A 20541-nucleotide genomic window follows, 5' to 3' on the forward strand; every position below is an offset into this window, starting at 1 on the left:
TCCTAAAAAAAACAATGGTTTGGTTTGTACTTGCAAATCACAATAGCTGAATTTGAATATCACTCTGGGCCAAACATGCCACATTCTGGCTTCATGAAATACATGAACTCAGTTACCATGCATGCTAGATAGCTCCATGAGACTAGCCAGTCTTTCCATGCTATCTTGAAGATTTATTATTATTATTATTATTATTATTATTATTATTATTATTATTATTATTATTATTATTATTATTATTATTATTCACACAGTCAGCCAGATGTTCAGACTGGATTTGGCATTTTTGTCTACCTATCGAGTCCTTACCAAAGACCTGGGATAGATTATTATTATTATTATTATTATTATTATTATTATTATTATTATTATTATTATTATTATTATTATTATTATTAACTTCTAGATGATTCCATCTGAGCCAAAGTCAATTTTAGTCTTCTTCAGGGGTCAAAGGTCTGTGTGAGAACAACAGATGACTCTGAGGTGGATTCTTGAAGTCAAATCTATAATTTGTCTAATTTTTATACTACTGATTTTGGAGTATACTGTTGCATCCCTTTTCTAGACTCTCCTTTGATCTTATATTCTTGGCATTATTTATACTCCTTGTTGACTCCTTTACAACAGAGGTCCCCAACCTTTTGGGCACCAGGGACCGGTTCCATGGAGAGAAGTTTTTCTGCGGACCTGAGGGGGTGTGTGGTTTTGTGTGCTGCCTACATCTTGTGTGTGGGGCTTTGCTTTGTGTGTACAGACTGGTTGCTGACATGCCGTGGCCCATTACTGGTCCACAGACCAGGGTTTGGGGACCCTTGCTTTACAACATCCATTAGATCTTGGATCTAGGAAGCCCTTTAGTCAATCCAAAGAGATTTAGCACTGGACAAAAATGACACTTGTAAATGCAAGCTGGTTGCTTGTGGAGATGTTCTCAGTGTTGTGAGTAGGTGTCCATTAGTGAAGTGTTAATACCACTTTACAATGCCTTGGTAAGACCACACTTGGAATACTGCATCCAGTTTTGCTCACCACGATGTAAAAAAAGATGTTGAGACTCTAGAAAGGGTACAGAGAAGAGCAACAAAGATGATTGGGGGACTGGAGGCTAAAACATATAAGGAATGGTTGCTGGAATTGGGTATGTCTATTTTAACGAAGAGAAGGGTGAGGGGTGACATGATAGCAGTCTTCCAATATCTCAGGGGCTGCCACAAGGAAGAGGAAATCAAGCTATTCTCCAAAGCACCTGAAGGCAGGACAAGAAGCAACAGATGGACACTATCTAAAGAGAGAAGCAACCTAGAACTAAGGAGAAATTTTCTGACACTGAGAACAATTAATCAGTGGAATGACTTGCCTCCAGAAGCTGTGAATGCTCTAACACTGGAAGTTTTTAAGAAGAGACTGGACAGCTATTTGTCTGAAATGGTATAGGGTTTCCTGCCTGAGCAGGGGGTTGAACTAGATGACCTCCAAGGTCCCTTCCAATTGTATTATTATTATTATTACAAGTAGTTTGCTCAGTATGATTCATTGTTGAAGGCCTCAGTAAAATGATTCTGGTCACCATTATGGCTTGTACTAACTTCCTGTTCTAATTAAACATTTCTGAAAATGGCTTTTTTTTAACATCCTCAATTTTCATCCTTCTTTGGAAGGCAGATCTCTTCTCCTTTACCATATGCAGCATGAAGAGCACACGGCTCATTCTTATTTGCTGTCTGGGAATTTGGGGGAACCGTAGTTTCAAAACATCTGGAAGAAATCAGGGTGGAGAGGCAATTTTGATATGTGTACTGCCAATGTGCATATTTTATTATTTATTTATTGGATGTTCCTGTAATTGAAAAAAAAAATGTGATTAATTTTTGCTCAAAAATTATCTGCCAAACACAGCTCGGCTTTTCATTTAAAGAAAAAATCAGGGAGTGTGTAAGGCAAGCAGATGTGAGTGAGTGGGAGGATAAAGAAAGTAGCAGCTCTTTGAAAAGCATTGGAATGCAGTAGGGAAATATTTTCTGACAGCTTCAGCCTTTCTGCAGGGGGAGAAGGACTTAAACCAGTTTGCAGACTTGAAAGATATGCAGCCCAATCCTAAATCTGATTATTCCTCATTAGCTTTCCTTCAGTCCATTAGGACTAACTTTTTGGTTGTTGAACTTTTTGTTATATACTTAGCGGTAAATAAATACCTGTTTCCTTACTCAACCCCACTGACCATAATGGAGCTTCCTTTCATGTCAAGCAGCAGATCTATGCTTATTGATCAATTCTGACATTCAAAGCCTTCAATCAATGTCTTATTTGAGTCAGATTCCTATTAGTTTTGAATCATTTAACCTTTTCATTATAGTATAATCCTTGAGGCAACATTCTGTCCAAGCTGGTTCCCTATTTCCCAGCGTGCTATTTCACCAATATATTTTGGGTTAAGATGTTGAGGTTCTACCTTAACTAAAGGCACAAGGCTTGCAAAATAAATAAGTAGAGTAGTTTAAAGAATTAATAAGTTGCAAAGACCAAGAGGAAGAGGCAAGCATCTATCGCCCAAAGTGCATTTTCAAAAAGCAATGGGACTTACTTTGTTTTTCCTCGAAGATGTTTCGCTTCTCATCTAAGAAGCTTCTTCAGTTCTGCTTTGGATCGATGTGGATACAGGGATCTATGTGGATCCCTGTGTCCATTATTGGAAGAATCATGAACAGATTTTTATATTTATCTTTTTTTAAAAAAAATTGGCAGCTGATTTTATTCTTCTCGTGTCAATCCTTTTTATTAGTTTATCATATAAAATACAAAAATACAAAAGCAAATAATAGGAAAAATAGGGGAGGGAAAAGGGAAGATAAAAGTCTAGAGAAGAAGGGAAAAAAGAAAGAAAAGACACTGACTTCCAACTTCCTTTGGTGCAGTAGAATAAGAAGTAACATCGAACCTCAACTTTTTACTTTTACATAGTAGTAGAAATTAGCCACTTCTATAAGAACAAGGTCTGTCTAATCAGTAAAACCCAAAATCAAAGTTGTGATGGCTTCCTGCCTAAATCCAATTAACATTTGCACTTCCTGCAAGGAATGGTTCACCTTATTTGGAGTGATTAACCCTTGCACATTCTTCTTTACAGATTTACGCAAAAACTTTGAACAAGACCCCCAGGGCAAGGAAGTCCCAATTGAAGGAATGATTGTGCTTCATTGTCGGCCACCAGAGGGCGTTCCGGCAGCAGAGGTGAGAAAGGAGTCTCCTGGCACTTCACACAAAGTCTGTTTGCTCTGTCCTTTCACACACTTTTGTTTCATGAGGGTCAGTGACAGTACAGAATTAAGACAGGACAGAATATTGGTTTGTCTTGCAAATATCCTATGGTTTGTGTTTCCCATAATTGTTTGCAACAATTTAAAAACAAAGCACCGTGTATATATATATTGCTAAGCTTGTAAGCCGCCCTGAGTATTCGGAGAAGGGCGGGATATAAATGGAATTAAAATAAAAAAATAAAATAAAATAATATATATACATATACATATACATATACATATACATATACATATACATATACATATACATATACATATACATATACATATACATATACATATATATATATATATATATATATATATATATATATATATATATATATATATATACCGGTGCTCATCTCCGTTTCAAAGCCGAAGAGCCAGCGCTTGTCCGAGGACGTCTCCGTGGTCATGTGGCTGGCATGACTAGACGCCAAAGGCGCACAGATCGCTGTTACCTTCCCACCAGAGTGGTCCCTATTTTTCTACTTGCATTTTTACATGCTTTCGAACTGCTAGGTTAGCAGAAGCTGGGACAAGTAACAGGCGCTCACTCTGTTACGCAGCACTTGGGATTCGACCCGCCAAACTGCCGACTTTCTGATCGACAAGCTCAGCGTCCTAACCCACTGAGCCACCGCATCCCTTTATATATATATATATATATATAAAGGGATCCAGAAATGGTGGGTGCTCCATCACTGGAGATCTTTAAGAAAAGACTAGACAATCACCTTTCTGAGATGGTGTAGGTTTTCCTGCATAAGTGGGGGGGATGGACTAGAAGACCTCCAAGGCCCCTTCCAGCTCTATTCTATTCTTATTTCTGGCATTAATTTGCCAGAATGCACTGGAAAGGAGCTGAGGTTTTATCACTGAAGATATATTGATAACTGTACAATTAGTGATAGTGGCAAATATTCCAAGAAAGCAAGATATCCATATAATTCATAAATAAATTAAGAACACTGAACCATATGGTTTCTCGGATTCTTTGATGATGTTTCTTGTAGTCTATTCAATTTACACTTTAAATAACTGATTTGAAGGTAAATGGCTAGAATGTGCTGGAACATGTTGCAAGTCATCAGGTCTATGTGTTATTTCAGCTCCATTTCAGTCAGGAGTTTGGCTGGTTTGGGGACCTTTCAAAATAGCCTTTGATTATACCGTCTCCTTTTCAAATGGCCTTTGATTACATTATATCCTTTTAGAGAAATTGTCTTAGTTGGATGTTCAGAGGTGGGCAGGAAAACTGCCTCTTTATACATTACTCACATTTCTGAATGTGATTGTAGGGACTGGAAGATAATTTTGTTTGCTTTGCATTTTGAAAATAATTTACCAGGAGCATGGTTTGCATTTTGATAAGAACCTGAATCAATAGGAAAACCAGAATGCAATTATCCATTGGTGCTCATGCATATTAGACTATTAGTAATGCAGCCCAGTAATTAAAATGTATCAGAAAGGTTAAGTATATACCAAGAATTATTTGTTGTTGTTGTTAGTTGCGAAGTCGTGTCCGACCCATCGTGACCCTATGGACAATGTTCCTCCAGGCCTTCCTGTCCTCTACCATCTTCTGGAGTTCATCTAAGCTCACGCCTACTGCTTCAGTGACTCCATCCAGCCACCTCATTCTCTGTCGTCCCCTTCTTCTATTGCCCTCAATCTTTCCCAGCATTAGGCTCTTCTCCAGTGAGTCCTTCCTTCTCATTAGGTGGCCAAAGTATTTGAGTTTTAGCTTCAGGATCTGGCCTTCTAAAGAGCAGTCAGGGTTGATCTCCTCTAGGACTGACCGGTTTGATCGCCTTGCAACCAAGAATTATGGACAAAGTCAATTTCTAGCTAAGGAGAAAATGTTATCCTTGCTTCTTTGTTTCATAATCCTAACTCTGAAGTGGCTATGACTTTAGCAGTTGTTACAATGATGCTACAGCTCCATTAAAAGGTGTTGCAAAGAACATGGCATCATCCCATTTACCATTTGCCCCTCTTTGATCTCTCCTGATTACCAATGGTCTTGTTCCCAAGTGATGCTAATCCATGGTTTTCACAAGCTTGGATTGCTGAAAGGTTAACTTCCTACATGAGAAGAAAGTGGTGATGCAGTAGTTAGAATGCAGTATTGCAGGCAAAATCTGTCCACAGTCTGGAGTTCAATCATGACAGGGCTCACGTTTGACTCAGCTTTCCATCCTTTCAAAGTTGGTAAAAAGAAGACCTAGATTATGCCCCCAACAGTAAACCACCTAAAGCAGGGGTCTTGAAACTTGGCCCATTTATGACTTATGGACTTCAATTCCCAGAATTCCTCAGCCAGGTGCCTGGCTGAGGAATTCTGGAAGTTGAAGTCCACAAGTCATAAAAGGGCCAAGTTTCAAGACCCCTGACTTAGAGAATGCTGTAAAGCAATGTTCCCCAACCTTTCCAGGTTAACAGCCTGGTGCAGGGTGGTGGTGAGGGGGGGAGGAGATGGTTTTGTGTGAGTGGCAGGGGCGTACACATGCATGCAGAGCTTCATTTGTATGAGCGACGTGTGTGCATTCACTGCTCACACAAGTGGGGCTGCAAGCACTGGCACCCACTTCTCACACGAGTCGGGCTGTGACTATCAGCCCTGCCACCCTCACGAGTGAGGTTGCAAGCTCCTACACCCGATTGTGAATAGGCTACATCCCGGTAATGAGCTGCAGCTCACAGGTTGGGGACCACCCCTGCTGTTAAGCACTATGGAGTGTTATATACAGTGGTGGGATTCAAATATGTGAACAACCAGTTCTCTGTGTGGATGCCGCTTCCGGAAGTCCATTCTGGGTCTGGGCAACAAAAAATTAGCTACCGGTTCTGCCGAAGTGGTGCGAACTGGCTGAATCCCACCACTGGGTATATACATTTAAGTGTGATTGCTACTGCTATGTTGCTAAGCCACAAATTATTGTTTATTAATCACTAACTGCAATGGCTAGGCTAGGCACGACCCAAATGAGCCATGTTATGTTCTCTGACATGTTCCTTTTCAGCAGGGGATGCGTGAAGCTCTTCTGTGTATGAAACAGAGGCAATACCGTGGAGCTATCCTTTTTCCTCTCTCTAAAGAGAGATTGGCATCAGGGTGCTGCTTGTTACAAGGGTCTACTGAGGTTGGGGGGGCGGGGGGGTAATCTGTTCAAGCCAGGAATTATTGTTGCCTCCTCCATTGTGGTAGCCCGGCTTTCTTTCTCCATACAAGAGCACAGCTGGAGAAGCAGCATTGCTTGCTTTAATGGCAAGTTTTAGGTGGATGCTCAGAGTGAAAGTTCCAGGCCAGCAGCTCCATCTGTGCTGTGATATATTTATTCTCCAAAAGTCTAGAGGTGCATCTGTGCTGCTGCGATTTCTGTTTAGTTGCACTGACAAAAAAAATAAAAAATAAACAAAAATTAAGAGAGAGAGAGAGAGGGAGGGAGAGAAGCTGCTAGAAACAAAAGACCACTTCTTATCTCAGTTGAAATCACTGTGGATCTATTAATTGGATGGACAGAAGATGCTAGAGGGATAAAAAAAAATGGGGGGGAAAATCACCACAAGCTGCACATTTTGTTCATTAGTCAGAAAGCCTGCTGAGCACATGCTACTGGAAACTAGTTTACAGGATGAGTAATGAAGCAGAAGGGGTTTGGGAAGGGCAGGAGGAGATGGGCACAAACCCTGCAGAATAGCTTGCCAGTTAACTAGAATATGAAAAAGAGCTGATTAAAAAGGAGCAAAAGGCGCAAATATGCACCCAAAAAGAAAGATAAAAGCATGATCCATGTCTGCCAATGGACGTTGTAGTGATGATGGTGATGGTACTGGCTGTGACATTTGCCCAGTTGTGTGTTTGTGTGTGTGTGTGTGTGTGTGTGTGTGTGTGTGTGTAAGAAGGAGAGGCAAGTTGTTCTCATGTTCCCAGTGAATAATACAGAACAGAAGCAGCTGAATTGCTGTTTTCTTCTTGGCTTTTCAGCAAAAATGAAAAAAAACAAAACAAAAACCTCTGGGGTGCCTGGTTCAGATATCATTGTAAGCCCTTCAATTGGACCAACACATAGTGCTAAGTCTAAAACAGGGGTGTCAAACTGCTGGCTGGTGGGCCGGATGCGTCATGGTGAAACCGCGCCCACCCCATTGCTGGCAATGGGGGGAAAAAGTCACGATACATTGTGACATGTCATCTGTTGTTGCAAGTTTGACACCCCTGGTCTAAAATATCCACCCTGTTGTCACATTACATGCTAAGCTGTAAGAAAACCAATTATATTGTCATTTAATGGCACGTGAGAACGCTCTGAAGAAGCTTCTTGGATGAGAAGCAAAATATCTTCTGTCTGAAGATGGTTTCTATCCATGCATTAAATCACAGAAGATTTATTCAACCCCATGCACAAGATTAACAGTCAGCACTCAATTGGCACTAGATAAGAGTCAAAAGAATGCAAGTGGGGTAGGATTTGGATTGTTTGTGGCAATGTAAGGATTCTACATTGATAACACGTTTAACTCCAACCCCAGCTTTTCCTGCTTTTCTCCTACAATTTCTGAGCCATCAATTACCAAAGTCCTTGGGTGGTATACAGAAACCAAATATTAAAACCTCAACTCCTACTATAAATGTGGGTTTAATTCGAAAACCTAATCTGAAAAGATATGTTTTTAAAGATTTTACATCATGTTTTACAAACATGAAAAAAAGACTTTGAATGTATGCTCTGAAATAAATTGAACCTGGCCAGTGGTATTAATCTAGGAAACTTGAAAGAGGAAATGATTCACACTTCCTATGATTAGCCCAGTCAATTTGACAAAAGTTTGAAATGGGGTGGAGCAAAGAGGGGATAGGACGGCACTATTTCAAAAGTACCCCATATCTGATGGCAGGCAATTATAGGAAGCCACAGACAGGACATCCAATCATAATGACTGAATAGTTGTGGCCATGTTCCCTCTGGTTTTCTGGTCCTCTTTTTTCTGGAGAGTGGAGAAAAAAGAGATGACTGCAAATGTTAATTGCCTCTCATTCAGATAACTCTCGCATTGTCCTTTTGCGACGCTGAGTTTGAAAAATATCTAAAAATGACAGCCAGTACAAAAATGCATTGACTGATGTCACAATCTTCTTTTAATGGCTTTTGAGTACTTCCTGGGCCCAACTGATGGCATAGTTTCAATCTGCAAAAAACAATGCTAGAAGTGCCTGCATATTCTAATGAACATGGTTCTCAGCAGTTTTTTGTGTGATGGTCAATATTAAGAGTTGCAAGAGTTGTCATCTGACCACATTGCCCTCCTCTACCATTATATGTTTGGGAGCAATTTCTTCTTCTTCTTCTTCTTCTTCTTCTTCTTCTTCTTCTTCTTCTTCTTCTTCTTCTTCTTCTTCTTCTTCTTCTTCTTCTTTTTAAAAAAAGTTGGATGCTTTTTATCAAATCCCCCCACTCCCCCCCAAAAAAAACCTCTTGCAAAGTCAATTGGGCTGAAAGATAGTGACAGGTCTAAAGCCGTGACCTTTTATAGCTCAAAGGGGTTTTGAACCTTGATATCCCTAATTACTAGTTAGATTGCTACCCTCTCAAAGAATTCTTTCAGGAGATAAAATCACCTTTTTGATATCCTTCTGTACAAGAGGTGTAAATATCGTTCTTATCCGTTCAGTCTTTAATGCTGTATAATACTGCTATTTAGTGTTTATATTGATTTCATTTTGTATTCTCTCTCTCTCTCTCTCTCTCTCTCACACACACACACACACACACACACACAGAGAGAGAGAGAGAGAGAGAGAGAGAGAGAGAGAGAGAGAGAGAGAGAGAAATAAAACTACACAAACTGCTCCTTGCCATGGATATTTGGTACCAGAACGGCACAGTTTATAAATTCAGTGAATAAAATGCTAACCATATTTTCAATACTTGAAAAGCGTTCCATTTCTCTGTCTCCAGCAGTGAGCAGACTTTGTTTCTTCCCTACATAATAGGCAGAATGTCTCTTCAAAAGTACATAAAATTATAACTCACTCAAATAAAAAGGAACAATAAAATCATAGGACTATATAGAAAGTAACATCCACATAATGTTAAGTAGATATTAAGACATCAAAGTGCATCAGATCATTTTCCTCAATTTGCTTTTATATCAACACTTAGAATGTATATCAATACATTATATTGTATTTCAGTTGTGGGATTTGTGTGTATCTGTGTATTCTAACTAGTCTCACTAGACTGATTTAGAATCTATGCAGATATTTACCTACACAGAAAATATGTGTGTGCATTTTTATATGAGTAAATTTGTGTTCGTATAAAGAAGCATGAGAAAGAAATGACATGTGTTGTTTAATGAATTAACTAATTTAATAAAATCTCAAACCAAGCATATGAACTATTATCTGTCCTGGGTTTTGGCTGGGGAAGGATATTAACAGAAAACTAAAAAAAAAAGCAATGCAATGGCTGCTGTTTTCATGCAAGTTTTTTTCCCCCTTTGCTCAACCATCTCTGAGCAAAAAGTTATTTCCCCATCTGAAAAAACATCCTTAGACTCATAGACTACTTTTAATGCAACCAAGTGTGTCTGTTTAGTTCAGGATATGACAAATCTCCAAGAAATTAGTCTGCGTTAGTCATGGAAAAAGAAACAAATCTGTGGCAAGTTCCATACATCACACTGAGTCATGCTAATTTGTTTTGGGCTTTAATTTGTGATATATACTTTAGCTTTCTGATTTGTCACCCACGATCTGTTGGTTGGCATATTTAATAAAGCATGACAAAGCAAACATTAGTGGAATATATGAATCTCACTACATGGTCAATATCCTATGAATGCTTTAGATCAGACATGTCAAACACAAGGCCCGGGGGCCGGATCTGGCCTGCGAAGTGGTTTCATGCGGCCCGCGAAGCCATCCTGGAAACAGTGAGGGAACGGCCCCCACTGCCTTGGCCCTGGCCCAGAGACCCTCCTCCTGCCAGAGACCCTCAGATCTCTCCCACTCCTGCCCAGGCCCCCATAGGCACCCTTGATGCAAATGATGTAGAGCTGGCCACGCCCACCCAGTAGGCCATATGCACTCTAGCCATGCCCACCCAGTAGGCCACACCCACCCAGGCCACACCCACCCAGCCCCCTGAGGGCAACTGCAATGCTGATGCGGCCCTCAATGAAATTGAGTTTGACACCCCTGCCTTAGATAAAGACCTTGAATGTTTCAGCATGGGCCTAGGATGTGATCCAATTGTGGAACTGCTTTATGGTAAAGGATTAAAATTTCTAAAGGAAACAGTCTTTCTTTACAATCTATTATATGCAATCTATCAAGTCTGTGATGCTGAAACCAGCCCGAGTAAACAGCAGAGCCTCTCCAGAAGTTAACTCTCCTGGCCATGGAAATAAAGAACTCTTGATGACTTTTTCTGATCCATCCATTCAGTACTTTGAACGATGATACTTTACATTTATCAGATAAATGGAAAAATCTATTTTTTTCATAAAAGTTAGAAATGATGTCTGATTAAAAAAAATGACATTTTAATGGATTTCCACAGATTAAAATGGCAAAGGTCTCAATAAACCTTGATTTACTGGTGCTGGTTGTAAAATGGTTATTGTTGCTAATAAAGTCTGTAAATTGTAACAGGTATAATTTGCTTTGGGCAATAAAACCTACCATAAATGCTCCGTGTGTAAGGCCAATTTTCTCCTTGTATCAAGGTAGACAGTCTACTCGGAGCAATAACTTACAGCTTTTACAGACTTGATCTACTTTTATATAAATGGGTGCACTTTCTATTCTTCTATAGGAGGACTTATGGATTTCAAAACAAAGAATCAGCCTTCGAAACAAGGGAACAGTTCAAGTTGTTTGGGAAAGCTAACCATGATGCTTCTGTGATAAAATGCAAATGGTTTTGTAAGAATCTATTAAGCAGCAAATGGTTTTGTAGCAAACTATTAAGCTGGTTCAAATGGATGAATAGTCTTACAGTTTGATACATCCCCTGAATTACTATGTGCTATTAGTAATCAGTAGTTATTTTATTATAATACATTACTAGTAAAAGGAAAAACCATTAATTTAATGCACTTTGAAAATGGTTCGTTGCCTGGAATACAGATAGACCTGTGAGAAAGGTCTACCCTTAGAATATGCAATTGGTAAGCCATTTTTGAAATTAGTGGTAGGTGTCCCCCCCCAAACATTATCTAAGAAGTTTAATTTCCTGTCATTCAGATCTGAGAAAATGGTAAGCAGCCCATGAGGGTGAGAGTAGAAGCAGAATGATCTTAGGATCCAATCTGAGTCAATCACCAGGATGAAAGATTTATTCTTCCAAGCTTTTGAGCTTGTGCTGGAGACCATCATCTTTTCTCTCTTTCCAGAATATGTGCACTGGGCTGTTCTACACATTGTATTTATACGGCTCTTGGTTGTTTGTAGCTTTTGGTTGTTAATTAGGGTGCTGAAGTTCTTAACTTATTTATTTCACTGTTGGGACAGATAAGTAAAAAGAACGATGATTTGACAGAGATCCAGGGTAGACGTTCTTCTTCAGGACCTCCTCCAACTCACTTGCAGGTCTTGGAGTACCTAATTTGTTATGCATAATAAAAGGAGCCATGGTGAAACCCGGTGAACACTAACAGTTCAAAGTTCCAAGATGCTTCAGGCTTCAGTTTTCATCTATCCCAACTGGAACAGCCAGTGCTCAGGGCTTATGAAATTTTGGTCCTAAACTTCTGAAGGTTACCAACATCCACATCACTCTCTGTGCTGTAAATAGAATGTGATGTGCAGTGTAATTACTTTAATTTTAATTTACTGTAACTTCTTTCACTTTCTTATGTTTTGGTGGATAGAGCTGATTTACTTTAGCTGTTGGATGGGAATCCTATGTTGAAAATGACAGGCTTCTATTTAGAAGGCACAGCCAAAGCTAAAGAACAGACTGTGTAAAGGAATTGAGGTTTCTTGCTAAGCCTGATAAGTTGCACATGCAGTGCATATAGTTTAGGTTTATAGCAGAATGACAGTTAAGAGTGTGATTAGTTTGAGAAATTGAACTTTGTGTATCCCAATATTGGAAATGTAGTACCCCCTATCTATTACTGTATGGCCCTTAAGATAAGATAAGATAATCTTTATTATCATTTTTTTTACTATGAGCACATTGGCCCACATTAAAAATGAAATTCTGTTGCCTGCTTTCAAAAGGAAGTATATATTTACCCAAACACATATATAACACACATATACAGATGGTACACACACACACACACACACACACACACCTAATATTAATCACTGTCCATTTTGAATACATAGCAGAAAGAGGAAACTTGAGAATTCACTAGGTTGATGCTATATGGAATAAAACTGTGACTGAATCTGGATGTTCTGTTTTGGATACCACAGAGCCTCCTCCCAGAAGGTAACAAAAAAAAAACAGGTCATGAAGAAGATGTGTAGCATCCCAGACAATCCTGTGGACCCTGCTTAAGCATCGCTTATGTGCCCTGTCCTGGATAGAAGGAAGTGAACTACTAAGGCCTAGACCGGGGTGGGGAACCTTGGCTCTTTTATGACTTGTGGACTTCTGCCTCCTTCCTCCCTTGGTGCTGCTAGCAAACAGTATACTATGAGGTACCTAACATGCTACTTTGTACAGGAAATGGAAGTTCAGTGAACCCAACTAAATGTTTAGCTCTGTGTTTGCTTTTGTCAAATTAATGTACACATAAGAGGCCACCGTAACAGTCTCAATGCGTTGTGGACTGACATAGTGTCATTTTCATAAATTGTCTTTCAGCTGAAGTGCAGATCAATAAAAGCAAACAGTTAGAGAGACCCACAAAATAAGGAGATGAAGTGCTATAATTTTGCCCAAATATCACCCTAGCAGGAACCAAATGGCTTACATTCTGTTGAAACCAACTGTATACTTGCCAAAAATACACGATCTTTTCTTGGTTAGTTAGCAGCACCTGAGAACACAATCCCATCATTATTGGGATCAATTGGAAATAATAAATCCACCTTTTGAAATCTACCACATCCTCTTTTTTTAAAAAAAAATTATAATAATGATGGAAACTATCACCCTTGCCATCACATCTTCCTCCTCTTCTTCCATAATAAAAATTGGAGAAAAAGAAGAAAAAGAAGACCCTTTTCCAGAGAGCTAGGTCTTCATATAATGTTTCTGAAGTATGATCATTTGTACCTTGCCATTTTCACCTTGAGTAAGAATTTGGGTTGATTTGATTGATAGTGCATTTATTCATTTTCCTGGCTACCCATAACATTCTAATGAGTCTTCTCCAACTATAAAGTTCAGCATCTTTTTATCCTGATTCTACAAAGTCCTACTTTTCGTCCTATAGAATGTCACAGGGATACCCATCATCTGCCTAATTCCAGTCTTTATAGAGTATCAACCCATCCTGCTGTCTGAATATCGTTTCCAAGGGTTTCAGGCTACTCTACAAAGTCCTAATTTACTCGGTATTTCCTGAATTTATTGTGGATTTCTTTACTGAAGTACACCATTTCTGTTGGTGCTTTCAAGTGAAAGATGTCTTGTCCTTTCTCTTTATTATAGTCCCTTGCTTTGTTCCCCCCCCCCTTGTATTGTTCTGATGTTCCTCAAAGCGCTGCACCATTTATCCCTCAATCATGTCATATCCTCCGTGGCCCTACTGACAAGTTAAATCATGTTTTTTTTTTTCTTCTCCATTGTCTGCTGAAAGAAACATTGCCCCCTCCCCAAACTTTACAATCTCTTTTGTTTAATGTGTGCTTTCTTAGTCTGGGGTTTAGTCTACAAAGTTTCCATGACAATCCTTGAACAGAACATTTCACAAGAGTTTGATCCTAAATAATTGCTTTAAAATGTTTTCTGAATAAGCATCTTTCATAACTCTATATGGAGAAGTAGAATTAAATACTTCAACTGACTGGAGGGAGAAGAGTTAAGCAAGTAGTTAACCTATTTAAAACAGAAAGGGAAATCACATGAAACTATAGTTTAATGTGTCCTCAAATCTCAGTTTGGAGAGTCACAGAAGCATCTCTCACAACTATTACCAAAAACTAGGTTACAGAGTTTTCCACCATTTTAGGCACAACAACCTTTTTTAACTTAAAAGATCATCACACACACACAAAAGCCTTAAACTTTGTTCTCAAAAGTAAGGAAAAATTAAAATCCCATCCTATGTACTAAGGTTCACTGCTTTCAGTATTATCTATTTATTAATGAATTTTAAAAGACTGCTGAAGTCCACAAAGACTCTGGGCAGAGTACAACATCTTGAATTTAAATAACGATTGAAAGTATTCTACCGGTAACTAAAAGACCCATGTAACAGTTCAGTGCCTACAGACAAGAAATGGAAAAATCAACATTTTCTGCTCTTATCGAGTCTATAGAGAGAGAAGTGCTGAAAATAACTCAGGCCAAAATGGTTGTACATATGTCTTCCCCCCCCCCCCCCGCTATTCCTTCTCAGCTTTACTCACATGGTAAGGAGAAGTCGGCGAAATAAGCACAGACAGATAAGAGGCGATAGCTCTGTAAAAGCAAAGCTCCTTAAAATTCACATCTGATTCTCCTGCCCACCCCATTCCCCTCGTTTGATAGTCAAGGATTATCCACAAGTGCTCCAAACTTCTGTTCTCAAATGATAGCTTTCAGTGGTCAGGAAAAACAACAACAACAAATCTGTAGGATCTCTGTGAAATAGGTAAGACACCCCCCCCATAATGCATATCAAATGATTCTTGCATGATACAAGCTGCACTTCTCAGCACTCAGATCAACTGGTGAATCTACCTACCCTTTTCAGCACATAAAACAATTTAGTTACACTCCACATCTATAATCCCGACACCTAACCCCTATAATCAAAGAGTATGTACCGTTGCATTGCTAGAGAAGCCTTATCTCTTCTGCTTTCTAGGCTATACTAAACATGAGAGCCTGACGTGACACAGTCATTTACTTCAACATAAAACAAAGGTGAATGGAAATAACTTGATTCTATCATTGTGTGCAGCTCGGTCTCATCAAAGATGGTGTATCTAAAATCAGTATAACTAATAGATTCTGGCTTTCTATGATAGAGTCGGCAAAGTATCTCCTTATCCTTCTTGAGGTCACTCACTATGATTCCTTCTCCTTTTTGATTTTTGAAGAAACCCAGGATGTTTCATTTTTGAGGACTCTATATAGTTAGCTTTCAGCCATGAAAAAGGTAACCACTTGGAGGAAATAAGACCAGTTTTGAGTAATTACTCTTGTTTTTTGTTCCAAACTGATTGACTCAGTCTTCCATCCTTCCAAGGTCAATAAAATGAGGGCCCAGATTGTTGGGGACAATATGCTGGCTGAAGAAATTTGGGAGTTGAAGTCCACAAGTCATGAAAGGGCTAAGTTTGAAGACCCTTGCAATAGATGAAAGGATAGATATTATATAAACAGGGATCTGATCATGGTGATAGATTGATCTAACAAACCATTCCTTTCATTACATTTTGTTTTGCTTTGTTTTTATGTGATGCCATGCATTTAGAATTTGACCACTATTTTAGATAAAGAAAAAACCTTCAGTCAATCAAATCAAACAAGTCTTTATTACAGCCAAAGACCAGCATAAGGAGGGTGGAATACAGTCATTAAAAAGCATAGAAAGTACATCAAAAGCTAAAAATTAATAAAAGGATAAAAACTGTAAGATTATATATAAAAAGCAAGTCTAAAAGGAGGGATAGAAGCATTAGCTATGGTGGCAGAGTAGTTAGAATGCGGTATTGCAGACTGACTCTTCTCACTGCCAGGAGTTCAATCTTGACCAGCTCAAGATTGACTCAGCCTTCCATCCTTCTGAAGTTGGTAAAATGAGGACCCAGATTGTTGAGGACAGTATGCTGACTCTGTAAACTGCTTAGAGAGGGCTGTAAAGCACAGTGAATGGTATATAGGTCTAAGTGCTATTGCTATTTTGGTTGCCATATTGCTTCTCTAGGGATAGTACCTTGTCCACAAATGCCACAGCACCAAGACTGAAATGAACAACAGTCCACCAATACTATTCTTGTCCTTATCCTTATCCTGGATTTCTTTTCTGGTTTTCGTTTTAATTACACAACGGGAGCAAACTTTTAAAACCACTTTGAGATAAAGATGGGCCACTGCTGCATATTTTGTCCCAGGAATGTCAATGTGCAATCTAAGGTGCATACTTTTGTCTGTGTCATACATAGTTTATTATTTTGAATCTTCAGAGTTGTTAAATACTAATAATTTGCAGTGATTTCAGAAACCAGAGAAGGTAATTCCAAATTAGTTTTGAAAAACAAAGGGTTTCAGATATAGAATAACAAAATTGAAAGGGACTTTAGAGCTCTTCTAGTCCAACCCCCTGCTTAAGCAGGAGGCCGGCCTATACCATTTCAGGCTAATGGCTGTCCAGTTTCTTCTTGAAAACCTCCAGTGTTGGAGCACCCACAACTTCTAGGGGGAAACCGTTCCAGTGATTAATTGTTCCCACTGTCAGGAAATTTCTGCTTAGTTCTAAGTTAGCGGGAATGTTAGTAATTACAACTTCTAGGAGTAAGAATGCACAGTCCTTCGGAGATTTAATTCACTTCCCACCAATTGATTTTGAAACATTTGCAATTATTCACCAAAGGAGAAAACCAGAAAGAAGACGAAGATTTTTCAGCCTCACAATGTTAAATGTAACTTCTCTGAATGTCTTTTTGTTTCATCAACAGAATTATTTAGCTTATCTTGTCTCTGTCCAATTCTTGCATTGTACTTCCCTAAATACCAGTGCTCACGTTTGATAGGTTCCAGAAATATTTTGAACAGAAAGTAAACAGGAAATAAATTAAAATAAATCTGCTATTGTTTTTTTTCCTTTTAAAGCTATAACGCATGTTGTGTGAAACATGCTTTACAAACACTTACCACTGCTTCTGATAAGATAGTAAATTATTGTGGATGTAAAAAAAATCTATTAAACTTTGCTAATTTATGCAATATATTGCTTACAATGGTAATATATAATCATTCTTCTTCACAGGAAACACATCAACAAAGCATGAACAGAACTGGTTCAAAGTGAAAATGATTCAAGCATTCCAAAAGTTGCTTTGAATCCTTGCTTGATATTTTAAACCAGGATATTGTTTATATACTGTATATACTTGTTACATGCAACAGCGTATAGTGCAGGATAACGATATTGTAATAAAGCACTATGGTTCTTGCAAAAAAAATGGCTTGTGAATTATGATAATCACTAAACTTATTTCTGGTTGTACAAAACAGTACGATTACTTAGGTTATATAACCTGCATTTTATGAACTTTCCTATAGAAAGAAAACCTTGTGTGTCTGGAATTTCAATTTTCATTTTATGTTAAAAGCAGGCTTTTTACAAATGCATTAATCCACATTCAACTCCCCCTCCTTCCCTTCAAGGAAGGCAAAGTCACTCTCTGTTTATTCATCGGAAATGATCTTGTATTGTCAGAAAAAGCGTAAACAAAACCTACAGCTAAGGAGACCTTCAAACACAGACGAAATGTGATGGGGCTTAACAAAACATTTGAGCACTCTCATTTTTACTCTTTACCAAAGAGAGAGGTTTTGCTTATTTGTTATTTATTTATTTCTTAAATTTATATGCCACAGAGTCACACAAGTTTTTTTTTTTTAGAATGTATTCAATATAATGTTGATAACAGTAAGGTGTGGTCTGGCAGCTTCTTGATTTTGTGGAGGATGTCATACCCCAAATTCATTGGAAATTGGTTGAGGAAATTCAGTATTTCAAACAAAAGGGAAGGATTATGATGAATGCTGGTGATGACCTATAAAGCCCTACATGGCATGGGTCCGGATTACCTACGGCAACACCTGCTGCCGGCGTCAACCTCCCTCTGTCCAGTGCGCTCCCACAGGGAGGGCCTCCTCAGGGTGCCACCGATCAGAGAATGTTGACTGGTGACCCCCAGGGGGAGGGCGTTCTCTGTGGGTGCGCCAGACCTGTGGAACCGCTTACCGGTTTAGCTCCGGATGGCTCCCGACCTTCGCTCCTTCCGCCGTGAACTGAAAACTTATTTATTTGAACAAGCCGGCCTGGTCTGATGGGTTTGGGGTCTGGGGTTTTAATATGGATTTTAACTAATGTATTACATCGGGCATAATTATTTAATGTTTTTTAACTTTTGTATTTCGTATTTTGATATTTATTGCCCTGTACACTGCCCTGAGTCCTTCGGGAGAAGGGCGGTATAAAAATTTAATAAATAAATAAATAAATAAATAAATAAATTATAATGTTACTTCCTGAAGTGAATGATACAGTCCTTTGGGTGAATTCCTTGTAAGCTGTTTTGATTGCCAAGCCATCGCCAAAGCCCTTGTGTCTTTAAATCTTTGAATGTCTTCAGGTCCAAATAAGTGAGGAAGCATCCTTGAGCATTGATGATGTTACCTAGTTTGGGTAATGAAACATCTGCAAGAAAACAACCAAGCTCAGAGAGTGCCAAGGACCCCTCATTTCAACCCTGAGCTACAAATATTCTCCTTTATTGGTACATCCTTTTCTTTAATGGAATGCCTATGTGTGGTGTTTTTTTTCATGCACCAGAGTGCAGAGGATTGGTTTTTCTGGATCCCAAAATTGTACGATGGTATCGTTGGCTATTCTTGGTCAATGCCATCATCAATGCAGGCTTTTTGTTGTTAGTTGCAAAGTTGTGTCCAACCCATTGCGACCCCACGGACGTTCCTCCAGGCCTTCCTGTCCTCTACCATCTTCTGGAGTCCATTTAAGCTCACACCTACTACTTCAGTGACTCCATCCAGCACCTCATTCTCTGTCATCCCTTTCTTCTATTGCCCTCAATCTTTCCCAGCATTAGGCTCTTCTCCAGTGAGTCCTTCCTTCTCATTAGGTGGCCAAAGTATTTGAGTTTCAACTTCAGGATCTGGCCTTCTAAAGAGGAGTCAGGGTTGATCTCCTCTAGGGCTGACCGGTTTGATTGCCTTGCAGTCCAGGGGACTCATACATTACAGCTAATGTAACATTTCCAGATGCACATCACACAGACTACATAAGTGCTAATTTTCATCTAATGCTGCTCTTCTGTAAGTGGCTACTTCCTTCTTATTCTCTTTTCCAAGTTTGATGGCATTACCAGGTTAAGAAGCCTGACGCGTCTGCATGATGATGATGAGATGATGTTATCCATTCAGTCATGTCCAACTCTTGGGAATTCTCTGGGCCAGGTCTCTTCATAACTTCCAATCTTGCACAGCTTATTTGAGTTTTCTATGCTCTGGCTGGTGTCAGCTTTGATGGTGTCCAGTCACTGTGTTGGCCTGGTTTCCTTTTATCACTAACTCTTCCCAACATTAACTGCTTTCTCCAGTGAATTCTCCCGCATTACATGGCCAAAGTAAGTGATTTTGTGGTTTTTCTTTCCAATGAACGTCTGGTGTCTCTGCATGAAAGCAGGCACAATAAAGATACACTCGTCCTCTTTTAGAATCCCAGCTGAAATCTTTCTGCTTTTGTTGCTTACTCAAAGATTTTATTGGTGTGCTCATTATCTAGATTGGCAGGTTTAGTTTTGATTTATTAACTTCTCATCTTTGAACCTCTGGGAGTCTTTTTCTCTCCATTGCTACAGCTTCCTTCTTTATACACCTTCCTAGAACTTCAATTGTCTTCGGAAAACTTAAATGTGTAGAGTATAGCATGGGTTCCTTTTCTCTTTAGCTCTAGGAATGAAAATCAAAGGTACAGGATGCTCTGTTCTCATTCTCTGCTGTGCGAACCATGAATCTTTTTCTAGAAGGATGGACCATCCAACTGCACTTCTGTAGACTTGGTAAACCTCCCTCCCTTATCTTTCTGCTATCCAAAGAGTAGACAATGATAGGAATAGACTTTGAAGGATGCAGGAAGTTGGGTAAGGAGAGAAATAGTAGAGGTATTTATTCCTATCTATTCATCTGAACTGTGAATTCTCTCTCTCTCTCTCTCTCTCTCTCTCTCTCTCTCTCTCTCTCTCTCTCTCTCTCTCTCTCTCTCTGTCTTTGTCTCTCTGTCTTTGTCTCTCTGTCTCTCTGTCTCTCTCTGTCTGTCTCTCTCTCTCTCCATGTGAATATGTATGCCATACCCATTGAGAATG

The 20541-nt window shown here is 39.1% G+C and overlaps 1 protein-coding gene across 1 annotated transcript in view; it reads left to right on the top strand.

Moving 5' to 3' along the window:
- Nucleotides 1-20541, top strand: part of UNC5D (unc-5 netrin receptor D) — a gene marked incomplete at both ends in the record, with an annotated part of 295103 nt that overhangs the window by 162665 nt on the left and 111897 nt on the right. The window contains one exon of the mRNA XM_081333414.1: nt 3128-3231. Coding sequence (XP_081189540.1) covers nt 3128-3231 — 104 coding nt within the window. The remainder of the gene's footprint in view (nt 1-3127; nt 3232-20541) is intronic.

Source organism: Vipera berus (assembly GCF_964194415.1).
Source record: "Vipera berus genome assembly, chromosome: 8".
NCBI lineage: Eukaryota > Metazoa > Chordata > Lepidosauria > Squamata > Viperidae > Vipera > Vipera berus.